The following is a 19,096-nucleotide window of genomic DNA, read 5'->3' as shown; positions in this document are numbered from 1 at the left end:
GCCGCGCTGAGCTGACTGAGCAGACATGGCAACAACCAGCAGCGACAGCAAACCGGATGAGCCGCAAACAGATGGAGGGACGGAAGGGGATAGATCCATGTCGAGGTCAGACAGGTAAAAAAAGGGAAGGAATAAAATATGGCTGTTGTGGCACGCGGGGTGTTCTCGAGCCCCGCGGTGGAAACGGCTCGTGGCAGCTAGCTAGTCCAGCTAGCTGCCACACTCGGTGTAACCCACGCATTGTGTTTTGTCGTGGGTACAGAGAACAAAAGCTTAATAAAAAAAAAAACAACATGGGAGAATTAGCAAAAAACATCTAAGTGAGGACAGAGAGACCTGGGCCGGTCGTAAAATATTCTACAGAGGTTTTTTCTGTGGTTACATCAACACTTTCTGCCCTCGTCTCTTTCCATAAGCATCTGTACAGATCCTCTCATTCTGTATGCAAGACTAATGCGACAAATGACGATTTTATGAACGTTTTCAATTTACAAAGCGTTTATTCGTCATTTAAAAGTATCTGGCAGCCTTTCAGTGCGGCCTATTAAATTCGGCCCTATTAACCATCACATCTCAAAAAATATTCACTTTCAAATTGTGTATTTTAAATGTTTATTTTCAGGAATGGCTACTGTTAACCAGGGTCGGTTTTTGTTAACTACCAGCAGTTTCGAGATGTTCACTGATGCCATATGTATCACAACGGAAGCTAGTGCTGCTTTGTTGCTAACGCTGCCTTATTCATAACACGTAGCACTGAGGATGTGCTGGGGATCAGGTGTCTGTCTGGCAGCTTGGTGACCTGGCTGTGTAGCTGTAGTGCAGCTGGGTGTTAAATCTATGCAAAAATGCATGAGTTTTTGAATCATTGAAATGTCAGTGCTCCACTGGAAAACCTTGGATCCTTGCATACTTTGATGCATATCAACCACTTAAAAAATTGATGGTTACTGTGAAGGTGTTCCTGTAACTTGGCTCCACTGATTGTAAATAAAATGCAAAGCTGCATTTAGTTTGTATTTAAATTAGGTCAACGAGTTATCTACGTTAGGTGTCTGTATCTTTACAGGGACTAAGATGTGCATGACGCACAGAAGCGAAAACAAACAAACAAAAGGAAATTAAAAAAAATACATAAATCAGCCTAAAAAGTGTTACATTTGCATAATATTTTGCTTCTGCAAAAAGTAACCTATCGCCTATTTCTGCACGCTTACAAGTTAATATTTAATGGCCTACCTTCTCTGCCATTGAGCTACAGCCATAGACTATAAATAAAACACGGACATAGCCATTAGGTGGTCACCCACTGGTTAGTGAAGTGAAACCTTGTGGTGAAGCTTTCACACTTGCTCTCTTAGTGTTCTAAATATGAACTGAGAAACTGACTGCATGTTCAAACTGTAGGGACTTGTAAACCATAAAGTCTTGATAAGTCTTTGGCTCAGCCAGCCAGTACATCCTTCATGTAGTAATTTTAGAATCTGAATTATTTCCCTACATAAGTTTTTACTTTGAAGGACAAATGATCATGTCCTGCTAAAGGCAAGTCAGAGTAAGGAATTCCAGCCAAATGATGACAGCCTTACTCATGTGAATGGTGGCTCCCCACCCAGTGTCATGCTGTGTCCAGGGCAGCGGTGTGATTTCCTGGGGAGGGCCGGCAAGTTCCCCCTTCCTCCCCCTCAACCACACCGACAGCAGATGCTTCCCTGTGAAGAGGAGAGTTCATAGAGGGTCTCCAGAGTGAGCAGAGACCCCCTTCTCTCTCTACAGGACAACAGTGTATCTGCAGGTTCCCAAGAGTTAAATAAAATATTTTGAATATATTTAGCTAAATGTTTTCCCTTTTTATACCCATTTATAGCTTCACATCTTTGAGCTACTTTTGGTTAGAAAAAGGCTACTTTTAACACAATGGTGGTCATAAACCTGCAGATATGTTGTAAAAATTAAAATGCCTGTATTGGAGCAGCAGCGGGGGTCCACTATGAGCGAACAAGGCATCTCTGATGGCATACAGCAAACACAAACTGTTCAAAAAGCAGGCAAACATGAGGACTTAGCCTTAGTATGAGTCTAACAATTACTTTAAATGATCTCACGGCACTTTGGAAACATCCCACAAGTGTTTCTCTGCTTGCCTAAAAATACGCAAACAATCCGTTTTTTGGTGAAAGTCAAGCAGCACACCTGAAATGTAGAGGAGTGATCAAAATACAATGCCCTGTGGTGCCCAAACATGTCTCTTCTGTTGGTGTTATTTGCAGCTGCATAACTGCATTGCCGCTGTGATAAGATGTGACAGACCCACCCCTGTTCAGTTTTTTCCGTGGGGCAAATCTCACCCATATCAGATCATATTTAGATTCATTGGTGACTCTAAATTGGATGTAGGTGTGAATATGAATGGTTGTCATCTCTCTGTTTAAGTCCTGCCCCATGACAGACTGGGGACTGGTTCAGTGTAGCCTCCAAGGGACACATTGCGTGATATATACTTATTTAAATGTGAATCCTAGTTTCCCATTATTGTCAATTGTTAATTAAAAACCTGTTAAAAGGGCTAAATGTTGCTCGCTTACCTTCCTTTCTTTTACCCCAGTGGAAGTGGTGACGATTCCTTGGATGGCCTCTCAAACCATGTCCCCCGCTGTCCTTTGACCCCTTCGCTATCGCCACGAAAACGGACTACAAGCCAGTCTAAGACAGAGCCTCCTCTGCTGAGGACTAGTAAAAGGACGATCTACACTGCAGGCAGACCACCTTGGTATAATGTCACTGGGACAACCTTCAAAGAAGCCTTCGTTATAGGTGAGAGAACATCTTATTTCATTTAAATTGTTTAAAAAATGCCAAGTATTCTCCTGGCATTCTGATGAGGAGGAAGTGAATGACAGAGTCTATCAATAATATAGCTATCTGAGTTTTTCTAGATTAAAAAACTCAGGTACTTTCGTCCGCTTCCTAAAGCTACAGCTTTGGTGCCGGCATTAAGAAGACAGTGCATTTAAATGAACAGATTCTGGTCAGTCTTTGTTTTATTCCCAGAAAAATCCCCTAAGTCGTGCTAGGTAATGCTCTGTAAGTATTTGGTTATCAAACCCACGATAATGTGGCGTCTTTTCTTTTTGTACAGCCACTGAGGGAAAGTCGGCTCAGCACTCAATGCCTGTGGAAACGAGGCATATGTGAGATCTTGTTGGCATTTAAGTCTAAACAGTGCTGTGCCAAAATACATCCCTAGTGAGCTGTTTGCATGGCTGCTGATTCTTAGTCTTGTTACTTGATAAAACAAATAATTATTTACCAAAATGAACTGACATTTCAGTTATCTTGGGCAGCAGATTTGCATTTTCTCAGACAGAAATCTAACATTTTCATGAGGCTCAGGGTGCATTGTGGGTGCATTTACAGCCGGCTGCCATCTTGCTGATCAGCTCAGTAAAATATCTGCATCAGGACAAGTCCCAGCAGCAGTAAAATGAGCGTGACAGAGAGACACTAAACCTGTGTGTGCCTGTGCACGTTTAACAGCCGCAGAGCCAGCGTACCGTGGTTAAACGCATCAGACTGGCATGACTGGTGATAGGTGGAGGGAGAGGTGGACATTATCTTTAGTTGGCAATCTGTTACCGTCAATGGCGCGCAATGACTGGTTACAATTTCACACTCGACTGTACCGTGGCCCCCAATTTAAAGGAGCAGTCTGTGTAACATAAGGGGGACTGTGCTGATCCGGTCCCAAGAAACAATGGAGAATATAAAGTGCTGGGGTTGCAGGAACAGATGGATTTTGGGATGGGAGCAAAAGTGAATGGCAGAAAAACATTGTAAAGCCTCATAGGTATCAAAGGTGGCTGCTGTCTCTACAGTTTGGGTTTATTGCTTATAGAAAAAGCAGTTTTATCTGTTTTAACAGGATTTTCCAGTGGCTAGGCTTTGCTGCTGGGTGACGTGCTGAGAATTTGTTGTCTATGCAGGAGCTTGTGATACTAGTATTTCTATAACATCTTCAGAGCTGTAATCGGGAAATAAGCAGCCCCACAGTGTTCTTTGACCGGTTTCCCAGTCAGCAGTTTCGACCCTGATGAGTCTTATCAGGGCAAAAAAACCCCATTCCAACACTTCACCAAGAGTTGTTTATGTCGTTGAAGCAGCTCTGTAGGCTATTTCTGTTCCTGCGTGCACACACGCACACATGCATCAACAAAAACACAACAGCAAATTCATCCTGCTTTTCACCCCCTCCTGCCAGCCAGCAGGGTGTTCTGGCCCCATTCCCAGGATTGTTTTCCTGAAAGATTGCTGTTGTGGTCTTTAACCCAGCAGGTCGAGGGAGGTGAGGCAGGGATTGACTTTTATTTTAGACATCTGTCCCATTGGTTTCATGTTTTCTTTTTTTTTTTTTCCCCCGTGTGTTTTTGTCTCTCAGCTCAAAATATGTTTGCGCTCACAGATTTTCCTGCACTCTTAAGCATAAAGCGTGTTGCATGATTTTTGTTCATCGCCATCACGTTCAGTATTTTTTAACCTCACATCCAGATGATGGCTAAATGTGAAGCAGAAAGGACAAGTTAACAAAAAATGACTCAACAATTTTGATAATTGATTTTATGCTTTTATCTCACCATCTGTCTGCATCTGACAGCTGAATGTGTCGGTGATTAATGAAAAAAGCAATCAGCTATTAAATAAATAGTGACAGCAGTTATTAACGCTGCTCTAGTCAGGTTAATTCTTGATACTGAATACATTTTGATTTTGCATTTATGTTTTGGGGTTGTTTCACAGATAATTTGAATACGACTGTATAATGTGATCAGGGGACATTTTCATTCTGCTACAATTGCTGATAGCAATCAGAGCAGTCAGAGAGAAGATAACATGCATAACAGAAGTGTAACAGTTTTAATAATGGAGCATGTGGACATCTGTGTCAAACAAACTCATTAGTTCATTCAACATATGTGAGGTTTGAAAAGAGCTTGAGAATACCAACCGTACAGTTAAACTTATTGCATAAAAATTTGTTGTCTCATGGTTTTTTTTTCTGGGTCAGAATGCTGTCTTGGATGTGGTGACTACATATAAGAATGATTAGTCTTCACATAGTCGCTTAATAGAAATCTGTGCATTTTCCTGTGGTTTTCGGCTGTTTGATGAACAAAATTGTATTTTCTGCTTTTTTAAATGCAACAAAAATCAATCGGTCTGGCGATTTTTAACTTGAAAGCAGTGATAAAAAGATGATTGGGATGATTGTCAGACATGATCACTTGGGACATAATCTGCACAGTCTGTCCAAAGTTGTAAAGAGAACGCTCTGTTTATGTGCCAGGAAAACAGAAAATGAATCGGAAACAGAAGCAGAATTTTTAGCAGCAGTGAAAACTGTGTAGGTAAGGTCAGGTGCACTGCAGTCTGTTGTCCCATAACAATTACAAAAAAAGTACTGGATTAGGATTATCTTTAGCTGACATCGTACCATTTATCTCCGAACTTGGACGTTGGAACACAGGAGTGATGTCACTCCAGTGTTAGCGTTGTCCAGAAAAAGCACAGAAAACGGGATTTGTGTTGGTTTTTAGCAAGGTAGATCCATTCAGGTATCACTAACAATATACAATCAATGGTTTTTATCCTCGTTTTGTTCTTAAAAACACCACCACAGCACATTCATGGATAGAGCTCGTCAGCGCTCTGAGTCCCAGCCAATCATTATGTCTGTAGTGGACCAAGAAAGTTTAACTGAAAGACGTTTTTTCCTCGGTTTTCAGGAGAATATGGCTTATTTAGTGAGTCACAAATACACAACAGTGGCAGTACAGATTAAAAGTGTTACAGTATTATTACTGTTTGCGTTCAGTGCCGTCAACTTGGATTGTGGGACACACGGGGTTGCTGAGGCTTTCTAAGTGGGAAATCAAACAAGTAATTTTAACGGTGAAATTCTGACTTTCTAATTATTCAGCGCAGCGTTACTGTCAGTGGCCTTCAAGGATTGAAGGATATTTTAAAACACATCTTTCCATTAGTCAAACTGACCCAGTAGTGTCTGAGATAAGTCTCCCTAATTATGAATGACATGGCTTTTTTTTTCCCTTTTAGATAAAACTGCATAACTGTGACTGACATTCATATAATAGACTGAGGTGCTAATTTATTAGAAGGATGTCCTGCGTTCTTACCCTTGCTGTCCTTGATATCAAGATGTTGAATAAAATGTTTCTGCATGAGTTTTCCTGGGTGCCTTTCATACTGCAGTCATTGTTAATCATGTATTTCATTCATTCCTTTTCATGCACCTCAGAGAAGTGTTGGAAGAAATTATGAAAAATAAAATTATTATTAAAATAATCATGCTGGACTTTTGACTTAAAGAAAAGTATCTAGTGAAAGCTTTGCTGTCTGCTTCCAATATAACAGACTAACGTTTCTGTACTAGTTGAGCAGATTGTTGTTATCCATTAGTAATAGTGCTGTGATTCTCTCTCTCCATCGTTTTCAGGTCTGTGTGGAGGAAGTGCCTCTGGGAAAACTACAGTAGCCAATAAGATAATTGAGGCGCTGGATGTCCCCTGGGTGGTTCTGCTTTCAATGGACTCTTTCTACAAGGTACAAAAAGCAGCTGAAAGCACTGAAGTGTAAATAAGAACTGTGATTAATAGCATTTTAGCTCATTAGCAGCTTTAGTGCTGCAGTCAAGACACTATTATTTCACCTACTGTATTTAAGCCACAATAAGTAATGAGCTTTTTGATTTGAAAAGAGTCTCGCTGATCGAAAATATAAATTTTACTGCTTAGCCTTCTGTGACTGGATATCTGTCATCTCTCAGATTTCTTTTTCCAAGAAAACACATAATGCAAACTGGCCGGTAAAATCCATCTCAGGCACCTGAAATACCTGAAACCAAAGGGATCAGTTGGTTTGCAGTGTGTGAATTTTCTTTCTTCTTTATATCTCTTTGTTATTCAGGTGTTGAATAAAGAAGAGCAGGAGTTGGCAGCTAAAAATGAGTACAACTTCGATCACCCCGATGCCTTCGACTTTGAGCTGCTGGTCAACATCCTGAGAAAGCTGAAGAAGGGAAAAAGCATCAAAGTGCCAGTTTATGACTTCACCACTCACTCCAGACGCAAAGAATGGGTGAGACCCTCTGATTAACACTTCAACACTGTGTTCGAGTCGTGATTGAAAATTTCAGTTTTGTGATTGAAACTGAAACTTTCCCCCCATCGGAGCACCATTTTTACTGTCATTTGCATTTTTAACACAAACTTTCTGCCAGAGTTTTTACAGCTTTGGTTGGTTTACCTCTGTGTTTTAATTCGTCACATTGTGCTCTGTACTCTGGTTTAAAGTGGGGAGGGTTCAGATGAGAATAATCTGCTTTTTGTTGTGAACACTTTGCAAATTTCAGTCAGTCACGTGATCAAATCCCACCCACAAAGTCCTCATGAAACAGATTAAGTGTAATTGATGATTACACTCGTAAAGCATAACAGAAGATGTTTTTCCCATAACTTTGCTTGGTTGGTCTTGGCTAGTCATCTGCAGACGTCTTCTATCCAAAGCCCCCAGGACTGCTTGTCTCAGGAACATTTTTCCCAGGAACTAAAAGGTCCTTCAGGCTGCTGTTTGTTTGCTTACACAAAGATTAGGGATGCTGTTCTACTGATGAAGGATCAGCTGTTTTGACATGCAGGACTGTATAAATGTTGAACCTGATATCTCAGCTACCTGTGAGACAGACAGTGAGTATTCACATTCACTGCTTTGTTCTCAGCACCACTTCCTCTCTTCACTCAGTCTTTGACATGAGATCTCCTTGAACTTAGTTCAAAAACCCGCCCACCATATAGATCAATTTCTCACTTAGTTTTGAGCTCTTTTCATTTTTGCGCTGCTGTTCTTGGTCTTGTTTCTGCTGTGTTACTGACTTTTTTAAAGTGGTTCTTAATGTTGTTGTTCTCTCTCAGTTTTTAGAGTGCCCACTGCCAGCAGGCAATGTCCAGTTTAATGTCCCCCCCCCCCCCCCCCCCCCCCAACTGTCTCTTATTGGCTTTTTAGGTGCAAAGGTTTTCATGGCAATCACTATAAAAGGCGCTGCTGTTTTCAGCTTCTCTTCCTCCCAGTGTGGGTTTACTGTCTGGGTGGGGGCATCATGTCTTTACAGCCTGTGTGTGTGTGTCATAGACATCCTCACTCAGCCTTTTAAAAAACAGTTTAGGCTGAATATGTTATATTTGATATTTGCAAATGTGCTCCTAAATATATTCTACAGTGACTATTTTTCCAGAGGTCTCAGATGCAAGTGAACTTCTATTGAATTCTGAACCTTTCTGTTGTTTTTCCATTAAAAAAACCCTCCTATGCTTCCTTTAATGTGAAAACATGATGTTGACAGGAAGAAAAAAAACTTCATTTGTGACTTTCATGTGATTGGTGCAAACTCTGACCAGAACAGAGCCATCAGTTATGCCTAAGCATGAGCTACCAGCGAGGTTTCTACAGTGGGAAGACATAGAAACACTTGGTCTGCTCCCATAAACCACCTACTAGTCCCTGCCTTACTCCACATAGAGGAGTAGTTTTCAGTGGCTTTGTTGCTTTAAACTAACTTGTGAGCTATTTCAGCTACTGAAGCTGATTGACTTGATAAAAATGTGTATTATTAGAATATTCCCAAATGTGTCAAAGTAGTGAAAAGAGAAGCAGTTTTCCACCCACTTGAGTTCGGTTAGTTTAGTGTAGTCTGTCTTCATTGAAATAAAAGCACCGAACACTTGAGAGGAGAAAAATGAACATTACAGTTACAAATCACCTTACACCTCCAGGGATGCTTCAGTTATTTAAGCTGGTGAAAATTCAGATGCTTGCTAATTTGCTAATTATTAAGGATTTTAGGGTACAGTACATTAAGCCCAGCATCTCCTCCCAGAAGCATTGTGAAGAATCAATCAGGCGGCGTAGCTCACTGTCTATTTCTCTGCGATGTAATTTCATGGCTGAAAGCCACAACACCACACGGGAAATCGCCTCAGATCTGAGATCATTTTATGGGCCTTTTGTAACGGGGTGGATGTAATTAAGACTAGGGCCTCGAGGGTGCCGAGGGCCAACGAGCTGCAGGCTGTGTTTATAAAGCAGTTATACAGATGGACAAGAGCGAGCAACTTAGTTTTTCTTCTTTGGTAAAACTTTAGGTCACCTTCCCTCTCTCACTCTCTTTCTTTCTTTCAAGCACTGGCACTTAAGTATTTTAAAGAGCCACTAAATCATCTCTTAGTAAAGGAGGAGGAAATGAATAAATCAATAAACACTCATCTGTTTGTTTAAAGTTCACTTTCTCTCAAACTGTGCACACTGCCTCTGCCTCTCTCTCCGCTCTTTCTCAAAATCAATAGCAAAGTGTTCAGCCTATTGACTTTAGCATGAAGCTGGTCGTGGAAAGGTAATAGGATTGTGACATACTCTGCACCATTTTGTCTGTGATTGAATCGGTTATTAACCTCTTTCTCAAACGCACGCTTGTTATCCTGGTAGTAAAACTGGTTCTGGGTGAGTTTCATCAGATAAGTTAGTAAAGCAAACATGGGTTGAGGTTGTGCGTCAGTGGCTGTGTGTCATGCACACACATGCAAGTGACAGTGTTTAACTGACATCTTATATAATATACAGTAGATTTATGTTACCCTGGGCAGTGTCTTTTATCTCATTTATTGTACCTTACCAAGGATATTGCGTTTCCTTTAATTTAAAAAGAAAAAATAACTGTGTGCTTAAGTCTCATAGTTTCCTTTGGTTTAAGTTGAGTTAATGCAGGAATCATGTTTATCTGAAAGCAAAGGGTTTCATGTCTGAGAGCAGGAGACCAGATTTGCATATCTCACAGATTTCAGCAGTGTGCTGTCCAGGCTTGTGCATCTGGCAAGCTGATGGGCAGAAAATATTCCAAGTCATAGTTTCACAAAGATCAGACAACACACAAGTTTAAACTTATTGTTCCCAGTTCTGTATGTGACCAGGAAAATTTGACAGAATCAAGTAGATGCAGGCTTTTTTTTTTAATGTTCATATCCAGAAGAAGAAAAGCTTTTCTATACTCTGTTTAAGTCCCAGTCTAAGATGTGGCCAGATGTTTGGGTTTTTGTGATATCACAAATAGTTTGGAGGACAATTTTGCAACTTACAGTGGGGCTGTTTTTGTTTTTGAACTTGGATTAAACCAGAACTCATGTGCCTTGAAATGTAAAATATCGCATAGATTCTTCATATATTTCTTTTTATTTTATTGTTTGTACCCTGACTCTCACCCTCTCACTCTGAATTGGATAACCAAAACAAAAAGTAAAGATAAATTATTTAAATTTGTGTGGAAGAAGACTATTTTACAGACATCTCTAATTCTCTTAGATCCATAGTTAACAGCTTAAATTTAATTGAATAAACACAATATTTGATTTATTTTTGTGTTTCAAAGTAAAAGGACATTAAATGACCAGCATGAAGAATGAATACTTTAAAAATATATTTGGGTAAAAAAAACAAAACAACTTTTTTCTGACCTTCAAGTGTATTTTTTCTTAATTAAAACGCATCCGTATCATATCATAAATGTTTAATTTCACACTCGTTGTAGCTCATTAATTGTAAATAATTTTCATATCCTCACTTATGACACTGAAATTATTTTTAGTTAATGAGCCACTTAGTTCAAGGTGTCCACACAGTGCGGGGTTGGAGGATTTTGACCCCTATCCCTTTGTAACTAATAACCTAAGAAACATTGTGTTCACCAGTACAATGAACATGAACACACTGCAAGTGCAGCTTCAAGTGGGGAAAAAAATGGGAACCTGTCCTTAAATTTGTCCTCTCTTACAGAAAACTGTGTATGGTGCTAATGTTGTCATCTTTGAGGGAATCCTAGCCTTCGCCAACAAGGAGCTGCTCAAGGTAAGAATATCAATATCCCCTCCACTCTGTTTTACTTTTCTTTTACATTTTTCTTCCTTAGAATATTTCGAATGTGCGTGTCTGAGGCACCAACAGCCATACCACATCACTTAAATCACCTGTGGCCCCTGTGATGCTTGGATTGAACTTCAGCTGGTCGTTGATGCTAAAATGCATTGAGTTGTTGAGATGTGATTGGCTGGTTGAGTGTATATTTATATTTATGTAATAATAATAATAATAATAATAATAATAATAATAATAATAATAATAATAATAGTAATACATTTTATTTATAAAGCACCTTGCAAGACACCCAAGGACACTTTACAATAGGATAAAACACATAATGGAAAAATGACAAAATGAAGAACAATAAAACAAAAGCACAAGATAAAATTAACAAACAGTGGGTTCACAGTGAATATGCAGATTTGAACAGATGGGTATTGAGTTGAGATTTAAACTATGGGAAAGAACCAGTGTTTCTTATATCTGGGGGTCGAGAGTTCCACAGCCTGGGAGCAGAGCAGCTAAAAGCTCTGCTTCCCATGCTGCTGAGGCAGAAGGAAGGCACAGCAAGCTGGATAGAAGAATATTGAAGTGAGCGGGCAGAAAAGGTAGTGCTTAACAAGTCAGAAAGGTAAGGAGGTGCGAGGTTATGAATGGCCTTGAAGGTGAGCAGAAGAAGTTTTTATATTATCCGGAATTTCACAGGGAGCCAGTGAAGTTCCTGAAGAACAGGGGTGATGTGATGGTAGGAGGGGTATGTGTATATTTATTTGGACTATAAAAATAAGAAGAATCTGTGATTAAGATGTGATGCAGAAATTGACTCAAATTAAGCTTTATTTTAAAAGTTTGCATTTTAGGCTCCTAAAGCTGATATTTACATCCATTTTTTATGGGTGTGTAGAGAAGACTGGTGCTAGGAGGCTGAGGAGACACTGCAATCCCCTGTCATCATTGCAGTGTTCTTGAGGGTCAGAGGGAATAAACACTTATAAAAAGAGGTATTCTTCATTGCTAATCAGTCCTGCAGTCACTCTCTCCAGCCTCTTCTATTGTGTATGAGTGAGTGTGAGAGAGCAGGGGAGCTGGACTGTGATGATAAGACAGGCAGCCTCTCCTGAGACCCGGCTGTGTAGCCCATTACTATCTGATTAAGTTAATAACAGTCAGCGTCTCTTGTGATCAATGGTGTTTTTTGTCCATTCTTGTAATTGAATTCAATTACAGCTGCAGATCCGATATGCTAATAAAGAGGTTTGCTTTAAGAAACCAAGATGTTGCAAAGGGACATGGTTAATAATAGGATTTGGTGCTTCTCTCACGCTATCAAACCATTGTGGCCAGTGTTGCGGATCATTATGGAAGACTGCTTCATAGTAGGAGGAATTTTCAGTTATTGTGATGAAGCACCTTGTTTTTCAGATAATTTATTCATTGGATTTTCTAAAGATGTCATGTTTTTGTCTGTATGTTGTTGATCTGAATTTTAATCATGATTGATATATGTATTTTCTAAATGTCAGTAGCTGTTTTTGCAGATTAAATTTGCATACGTTTTATAATAGATCTTTTCCATCTCGCCTCCCCCTGTTCATTTATTTAGGCTTAATAAAAAACTACTAGCACAGAAAATTATTATTTGATTCACTACATCAGTGAAGGGTTCATTCAAATGATTTTCTTGGATAATACACACATGCCTTCCATATTGTTTTATTTAAAATCAAGTTGAATTAACTTGGAGTCCTTATCTTTCTATACTGCCAAACACAAACAGTAGCTGCAGTAATGCATTTGTCACATAAGACAAAATAAATCTTAAAGAATTTTATTTTCAAACGATTACTAAAACAAGCCAATCAAAATAAAACTTCAGTTGTGCCAAATTCTGCTCTGTAGCTGTTCTTGTTTTGATTTTTGGCTCAAGTTTTCATCTTACAATACATAATACACAAAGTAGGTGCATGTGGTACCATTAAGACCATCTTATGAGAGAATGGACATTAAATGGTCTTTAAAATGACATCTGACCAGTCCGTGCTAAAAACAAAAGAAGTAGTTCCTGAAGTCAAAGCAGTGCTGGCACAAACCATCTGCATAGACAACGTTGGACACCATCAAGTCCTGATTTTTGCCAGTGGTGTTTTTTCTTTGTTGGTTTTTCATTTTTAGGCATACTTCCAGTAGAAAAATGTGCAGTTTTAATTAAAAAAAAAAAAACAACCCAAAAACGTTTGAAATTATTTTTTGTTTGGATTGAAGAGTAATAAGTGTAGAGTAAAATATTTTGTGTATTGTTCCTGATACAGATATAGCTTTTCATTTTTCAGTTGTATTCATGCCCAGTCCTTAACCCACCAGCAATAATGTTTGATGTATGATATGTTGTGTAATCCTGCACTTGTACTTAAACCAAAAAACTCAACAAATTTCCACCTTTTCTTTACTATATCATAAATGTCATCAACACATGCTGGATAAATCCACAAATTTCCCAGGTGTTCATTGCTCATTGCACATTCAAGGCTTGTAGCTGCATCAAAGGGAAACTTTCCAATTTTCCTGCCTCATCACTTTGGCAAAAGAAAACTGGGAGCTTTCCTAGGTTAGGAAATGATCTAGAGCCACAGCCTTGCTGTTTAACCTTTGGGACCAGGCCACTCTTCATTCACCTCCTTCAAGCTGACAGCAGTGCTTATCCAGCAACCTGCCACCTTTTGGTTGGTCAGTCTGTCAGATTTATAACAGCCTGAACTGCCAGCCAGTGGCTTTTTGTGCAACTGAGTTATAACTGCGCTCCCGCTGCCGTCCTCCTGTAAATCACACACAGACTTCTTTTAATTTCAAAAGTCATCAATAGTTCTTTGTGTTGCCTCCTTGTTGTCCCACCTTTGTTGTGATGCTGCCCCATTGATTTTTGTCTTCTGGCTTTGCTGAATTGAGGTTCAGTGTAGTGGAGCTTAGTTGGTGGATCGGGGCTGACTTTCTCTTTGAAGCTGGTGTTTCCTCAGATTCTTCAGCATGTCCCGACCCCAGCGTCAAGCTTCCGATGTAAAAATGTCAAATCATTGAAGCAGCTCAAAGTGCCTTTTCACGGACACTGACTTTATTGACACTGAAAAATGAAGTCTGTGCAATTTGTGCTCTTTACTTCCTCTTCTTCTTTAATACATTTATCCTTCTTGTGCAAGATAAAAAATACTATTAATAATATTTTGCACTGAGAATCATGTTATGTTATTTTAGTGGCATATAAGGATAAAAAATGGAAATGGGACATTTAATGTCCCACTTTAAATTCTGACTATATCAAGATCAAGTGTTTACTGCAGAGAGCTGGGAATATAAAACACTCCCTAACGGATAGAACTGATGGGTAGTGACATTTGTTAGAAGCGTTCAGGCTTTTTAAAAAAATAAATATGCAGCTCTCAGGAGTTGTTTCTGTCATTTTTACTCATGCTTACCCTCAGACAGTAATCTAAGGCTATCAGTAAAATAATGAATAAAACATCATTCATTCACTGTCTTCAGAAATTCTATGAACTGAAACTTTGTTTTGGCCTACAGAGAACTCTTCAAACATAAATGACTGCAGTGTCCTGCACTACAGCCACTAGTTTATCACCACAGTTTCTAATTAAAAGCACATACACACACCAGAGCTACATTTCAGGGGCAACTGTGGATCAGGAGGTCATTGGTGATGAGGAAGGTTTGTGGTATGATTCTTAGCTCCTCCAGTCTATATGTCAAAGTTTCTTGACATACAGTCAAGATATACAGATATACAGTCAAGTTACAAGATATTTCACCTTAGAGAAGTGACCTCAGTGGATCCAGCAGTACTCTGCATAAGTAAAGTATGTGTAGCGCAAAAAGAGACCTTTGAATGGGATTCAGTCTGTTCACACAAACTCCAAAGTTTTATGTACTCAGCCCAACTAACCATTATTTACACTGAAATGGCCACAATAACAGAATCCTAGGGGCGGACATATGCTAACATATGCTATTAGAGGATATAAATATGTCCGCTGCCAACAATTTAAAAAAGTACTGGACCATTGATGGACCGTCTTGTTAATGTATGTGGGTGTGTGATGCTGTTATGGATACTTTTGCAAATCAAGGAGAACTGCAGCTTTTTTTGACAGTACTGGATGTTTATGTGATTGTTTTTACAACAGCGTGATTAATTATAGGGTCTCAGTTCAGTTACTACCTAATGCTTCATACTTTAATGGCATTTAGACTTTGACATTTTTATTTCAACCTAAATCTCTGTATTTTCTATTATTTCTGTTCATTTGATTAAAAAAGGTATAATATACTTTAGTAAATGGGGCACAAATGCTTAAACTTGAAGGATACCCAAAAACTTAACTCTGCAGGAAAATCCTTCTACTGGTATTGATATAAAACCTGAACTGGTAGTGCCTTTATGGGGCCAGTACCTTAAAGGTATTGACCCCATAAAGAGTTACAAAAATATCCTAATATCAATAATGATAGTCATTATGTGTAAAATATTTATACATATACAGAAACATGAAATCACTATAAAATGATCAAATAAATGCAGCAAAAGCAAAAAACTGTACGCATATAAAATGTTACAGGTTGATGAGTGATTCCTCCTTTTGGCTTTTGTCTGCCAGCTTCTGGACATGAAGGTGTTCGTAGATACAGATTCAGACATCCGCCTCATACGGAGGCTGAAGAGGGACATATCACAACGTGGACGGGACATCAGCGGCATCATCAAACAGTACAATAAATTTGTAAAGCCAGCCTTCGAGCAGTACATTGAGCCCACTGTGCAGGTTGCTGACATCGTGGTTCCCAGAGGTCAGTGGCAGTATTTTTAGTTTACCATACAAAAGTACAGGAGCGCTCTTCTCTATCAGCACTTTACACGTTGCTTGTTTTTTATGTGCAGGTGGAGAGAACTTTGTAGCTTTGGATTTGATTGTTCAGCACGTACACAGTCAGCTGGAGAAGGTAAGGAATTCTCAGTTTATGTTTTTATCATTTTGTCATTTGAGGTTGTGAGGGATTTCTTTGGAAAATTGCAGCTTTAATTGCATGGGCTTATAAAGGATACTATGATCTATAGTTTCTGCAGACAGGTGGAATGTATTAAAGCTAGCATTAACTATTCCTACATGTTTAGATAGAGCTTCTTATATTTTGCTGACCGGCTTTCACTGTAGGGTGGCACATACTCTTCTAAAAACTCTAGTTGGGAATGCCTTTACGATTACTTCAGCACAATCTTTTTCTGTTTTTTTAACCTTTCAAAGTAAGTGTGGTGCTGGCTGGTGTGGAATAGTGTGAACATGGCCTATGGGGCGTTGACGGCAAAAAAATTCTTCTTTATTTATTTTTATTTTGGGGGAAATGATACAGAAATAAAAGACGGAGGCAAATTTACCAAAACATCCCAACATCTAAGATTCATCAGACATGTTAGGTCCATAATTGGGACAAACAATAAGGTGAAGTTTGATTTTTTTTATTTAGTTTTTTTAAGTCAGAGACTGCACCTATTATAAAAAAAGAAAATCAAAAACACACTTCACTTTAATTTGAATGCTGGCACCTTCATGGTAGTGACACACACCACTTGACCACTTGCAGGTGTGCATTTGTCCTGTGCTGGATTGCCTCTGTTGTGCGAACACAGCAGACCTTTGACTTTTGACTTGAACTTTCTTTTGAAAAAGTGGAAGAAGTTGCAGGAATTTAAACCTGGTGAACAGGATGGGCTGTGGACAATAACACGATGTCACATGCTGCTCCTTCAGCCTCTGTCTTGCTATTTTTCCCGTCTGATGGTAGAGCACATTAGCTGATGTCATATTTTTCTCCTCTGCTTTAGTAGTTTGGATGAAGTTAAGCGACAGTGGCCTTTATGATAAAATAGTACTAAAAATAATTAAGGGTACTAAAAATCAGGAAAGTAAAATTTCTGGACCCTTTTCCCTCAAGCCATTTGAAGTGATGCAGGAAGATTTGTGAGGTCTTTTTATGCTTTTTTTCCTTTTACACCTCGTGGTTAGAGGTCTTAAGTAGGTACCTTAAATTAATGACCCTTTAAGGAAAGATCGTGTCCTTCATCTTAGCTCACCTCATTGTTCTGTCATCCACTCACTTTTTGATCTACAGCTAACAATGATCTGCTCCACCTTCAGCACATTCAGTCATGGTCGCTGCCAGAACACCCACAGCATCTGTCACATTCACAGGCATGTGTGCAGTATGTAATAATGAGAAATAGAAGTGCACACACAGGTCAGCATGACACTGTCCTGTTTTACACTCACATATTTTTCTCTTTGCCTTTACTAAAATTACTAAAATATGCCTTTTTTAAATTAAAAAACACATTCATGGTTATAGTTATATGGAAAGTACAAAATGTAGGCATTACATATAGTACTTCTGACACGACTTTGGCTTTAGACTACATTATTTCGCACTTGGTCGTATAAAATTGACAGCTCATGAAATAATTCGCTTGTTTTCACTTGTTGTTTCTACAGTAAAATGAAGTGGTCATAAAAAGCTGATATATGACACAGTTAAACTCTTGTCCAGCCAAACATGAAATTAAAGTTCACACTTGAAATGTTTGTCTTTTCAAATGTACGACTCTCCACAGGCAAACATTTATTGTGTATTGTGAATTTTTTGTTTCTCTTTTGGGAAAAGGTTTATGTTGTGAATGATCCTTTTTTTCTGACAAGCCGCTTGTCTCACGTTTTGTTTTTCTTATGTTTCTCGCTGTTTGCACACACGTGTCTGTGTGTGTGTGTGTCTCCTTGTACGTGCACGACCCCTCCTCTCCTGGCTGAATGCTGTGTAACCATTCCAGCGTGAGATCACTGTGAGGTACGACTGTTGGTGCTTTTTTTTTATTACCACATCCTCTGAGTCATCTTTTTTCTGCTCTTTTATGTCACCACATTTTCAAGAATGCCTCACTATTTTATTTGCAAAGACTAAACTGTTTTGTTTTTACTACAAACTCATACACATGTCAGTGCTTCACCTGCCTTTTCACTTAATTCTATGTTTTATCCAGATTTCATTTCATAATGGTCAGAGGGTTATAATGATTTTATCATCTCTGTCTCTGTTTAATCTTTTATTTGTTTTGTTCAGCAGAACTATTTGAATGTATTCATTGTGAAAACACCTAATCAGCCTGTACTTTTCATTTAAAGCGTCGTGACCAGTGGCACGTTTTGTGTGTAATATTATTTGTACTGTCATATAACTACAGTATATGACCAGTTTAATTGTTTCCTGTAAGTCATTGGAAACCATTGATCATAGTTTGAGTTTAGAAATTGTGATAGCAAGTTAATGAATGAGTTTATCACACTTGTTATCTTTTATTTATTTAGGTAAAAGTCTCATAGAGATCGCAGAATTGAAAAAGAAAATGAAATTCCCTTCATTTTGTCCTGGTAGTGAATAGGATCAGAAGCAATCTGGAAAACTATCATCTAGTCTGCTAATGCAGGACAACAGGCAATATTTCAGTGTTTTGGTAGAGCCAGGTGCTATCTGAGCCAAGACTTCCTGCTCTGTGAACTGTTTATTTCAGTTGTTTAAATATTTAGATTTAAAAACAACAATGATAAAGAGAGAGGAGGAAAAAATTATCCACTATGTAATACTGTCTGGAAAATTGGCTTTATTTTTAAGAATGACAATGATCCCAAACAAACTGCCAGTGCAGTAAAAGCATACCTGGATAGAAAAACAGAAAATAGATCACTGTCGGTCATGGACTGGCCTCACCAGAGCCTGAACCTCAACAATATTGAAGCAGGAGCTATCTGAGCCAGACTTCCTGTTCTGTGCACTGTTTATTTAAGCTGCTTAAATATTTAGATTTTAAAATAGAAAGAAAGGAGAAAAGCGAAATCACTGACAAATGTGTCTCTACTCTCCACATGAATTGTATGCAACCACATCCTGCACAAATGTGATTGGTCAAAAGAAGACAAGTCGTTATGTCCTGTCTTCCATTCTGGACCAACAACCTGTTTTTCATGGTTATGAACTTAGGCAAAATTCTGATTTGGTTTTCTCAGACATAGAT

General features: G+C 38.8%; 1 protein-coding gene across 2 annotated transcripts in view; it reads left to right on the top strand.

Annotated features, from left to right (window-relative positions):
* Positions 1-19,096, top strand: part of si:ch211-243j20.2 (uridine-cytidine kinase-like 1) — a 28,356-nt gene continuing 9,260 nt past the window's right edge. The window contains exons 1-8 of one of the 2 annotated variants that reach the window (XM_063495162.1): positions 1-114; positions 2,606-2,814; positions 6,512-6,618; positions 6,982-7,152; positions 10,894-10,965; positions 15,639-15,828; positions 15,920-15,981; positions 17,858-17,874. In XM_063495162.1, the coding sequence (XP_063351232.1) occupies positions 26-114; positions 2,606-2,814; positions 6,512-6,618; positions 6,982-7,152; positions 10,894-10,965; positions 15,639-15,828; positions 15,920-15,981; positions 17,858-17,874 (917 nt within the window). In that variant the 5' untranslated portion in view covers positions 1-25. The remainder of the gene's footprint in view (positions 115-2,605; positions 2,815-6,511; positions 6,619-6,981; positions 7,153-10,893; positions 10,966-15,638; positions 15,829-15,919; positions 15,982-17,857; positions 17,875-19,096) is intronic. The other variant, XM_063495161.1, reaches the window with a different exon arrangement.

The sequence above is a fragment of the Pelmatolapia mariae genome, linkage group LG15, assembly GCF_036321145.2.
Source record: "Pelmatolapia mariae isolate MD_Pm_ZW linkage group LG15, Pm_UMD_F_2, whole genome shotgun sequence".
Taxonomy (NCBI): Eukaryota; Metazoa; Chordata; class Actinopteri; order Cichliformes; family Cichlidae; genus Pelmatolapia; species Pelmatolapia mariae.
Note: the sequence above shows the minus strand (reverse complement) of the source record. Positions and strands in the feature narration are given on the sequence as shown.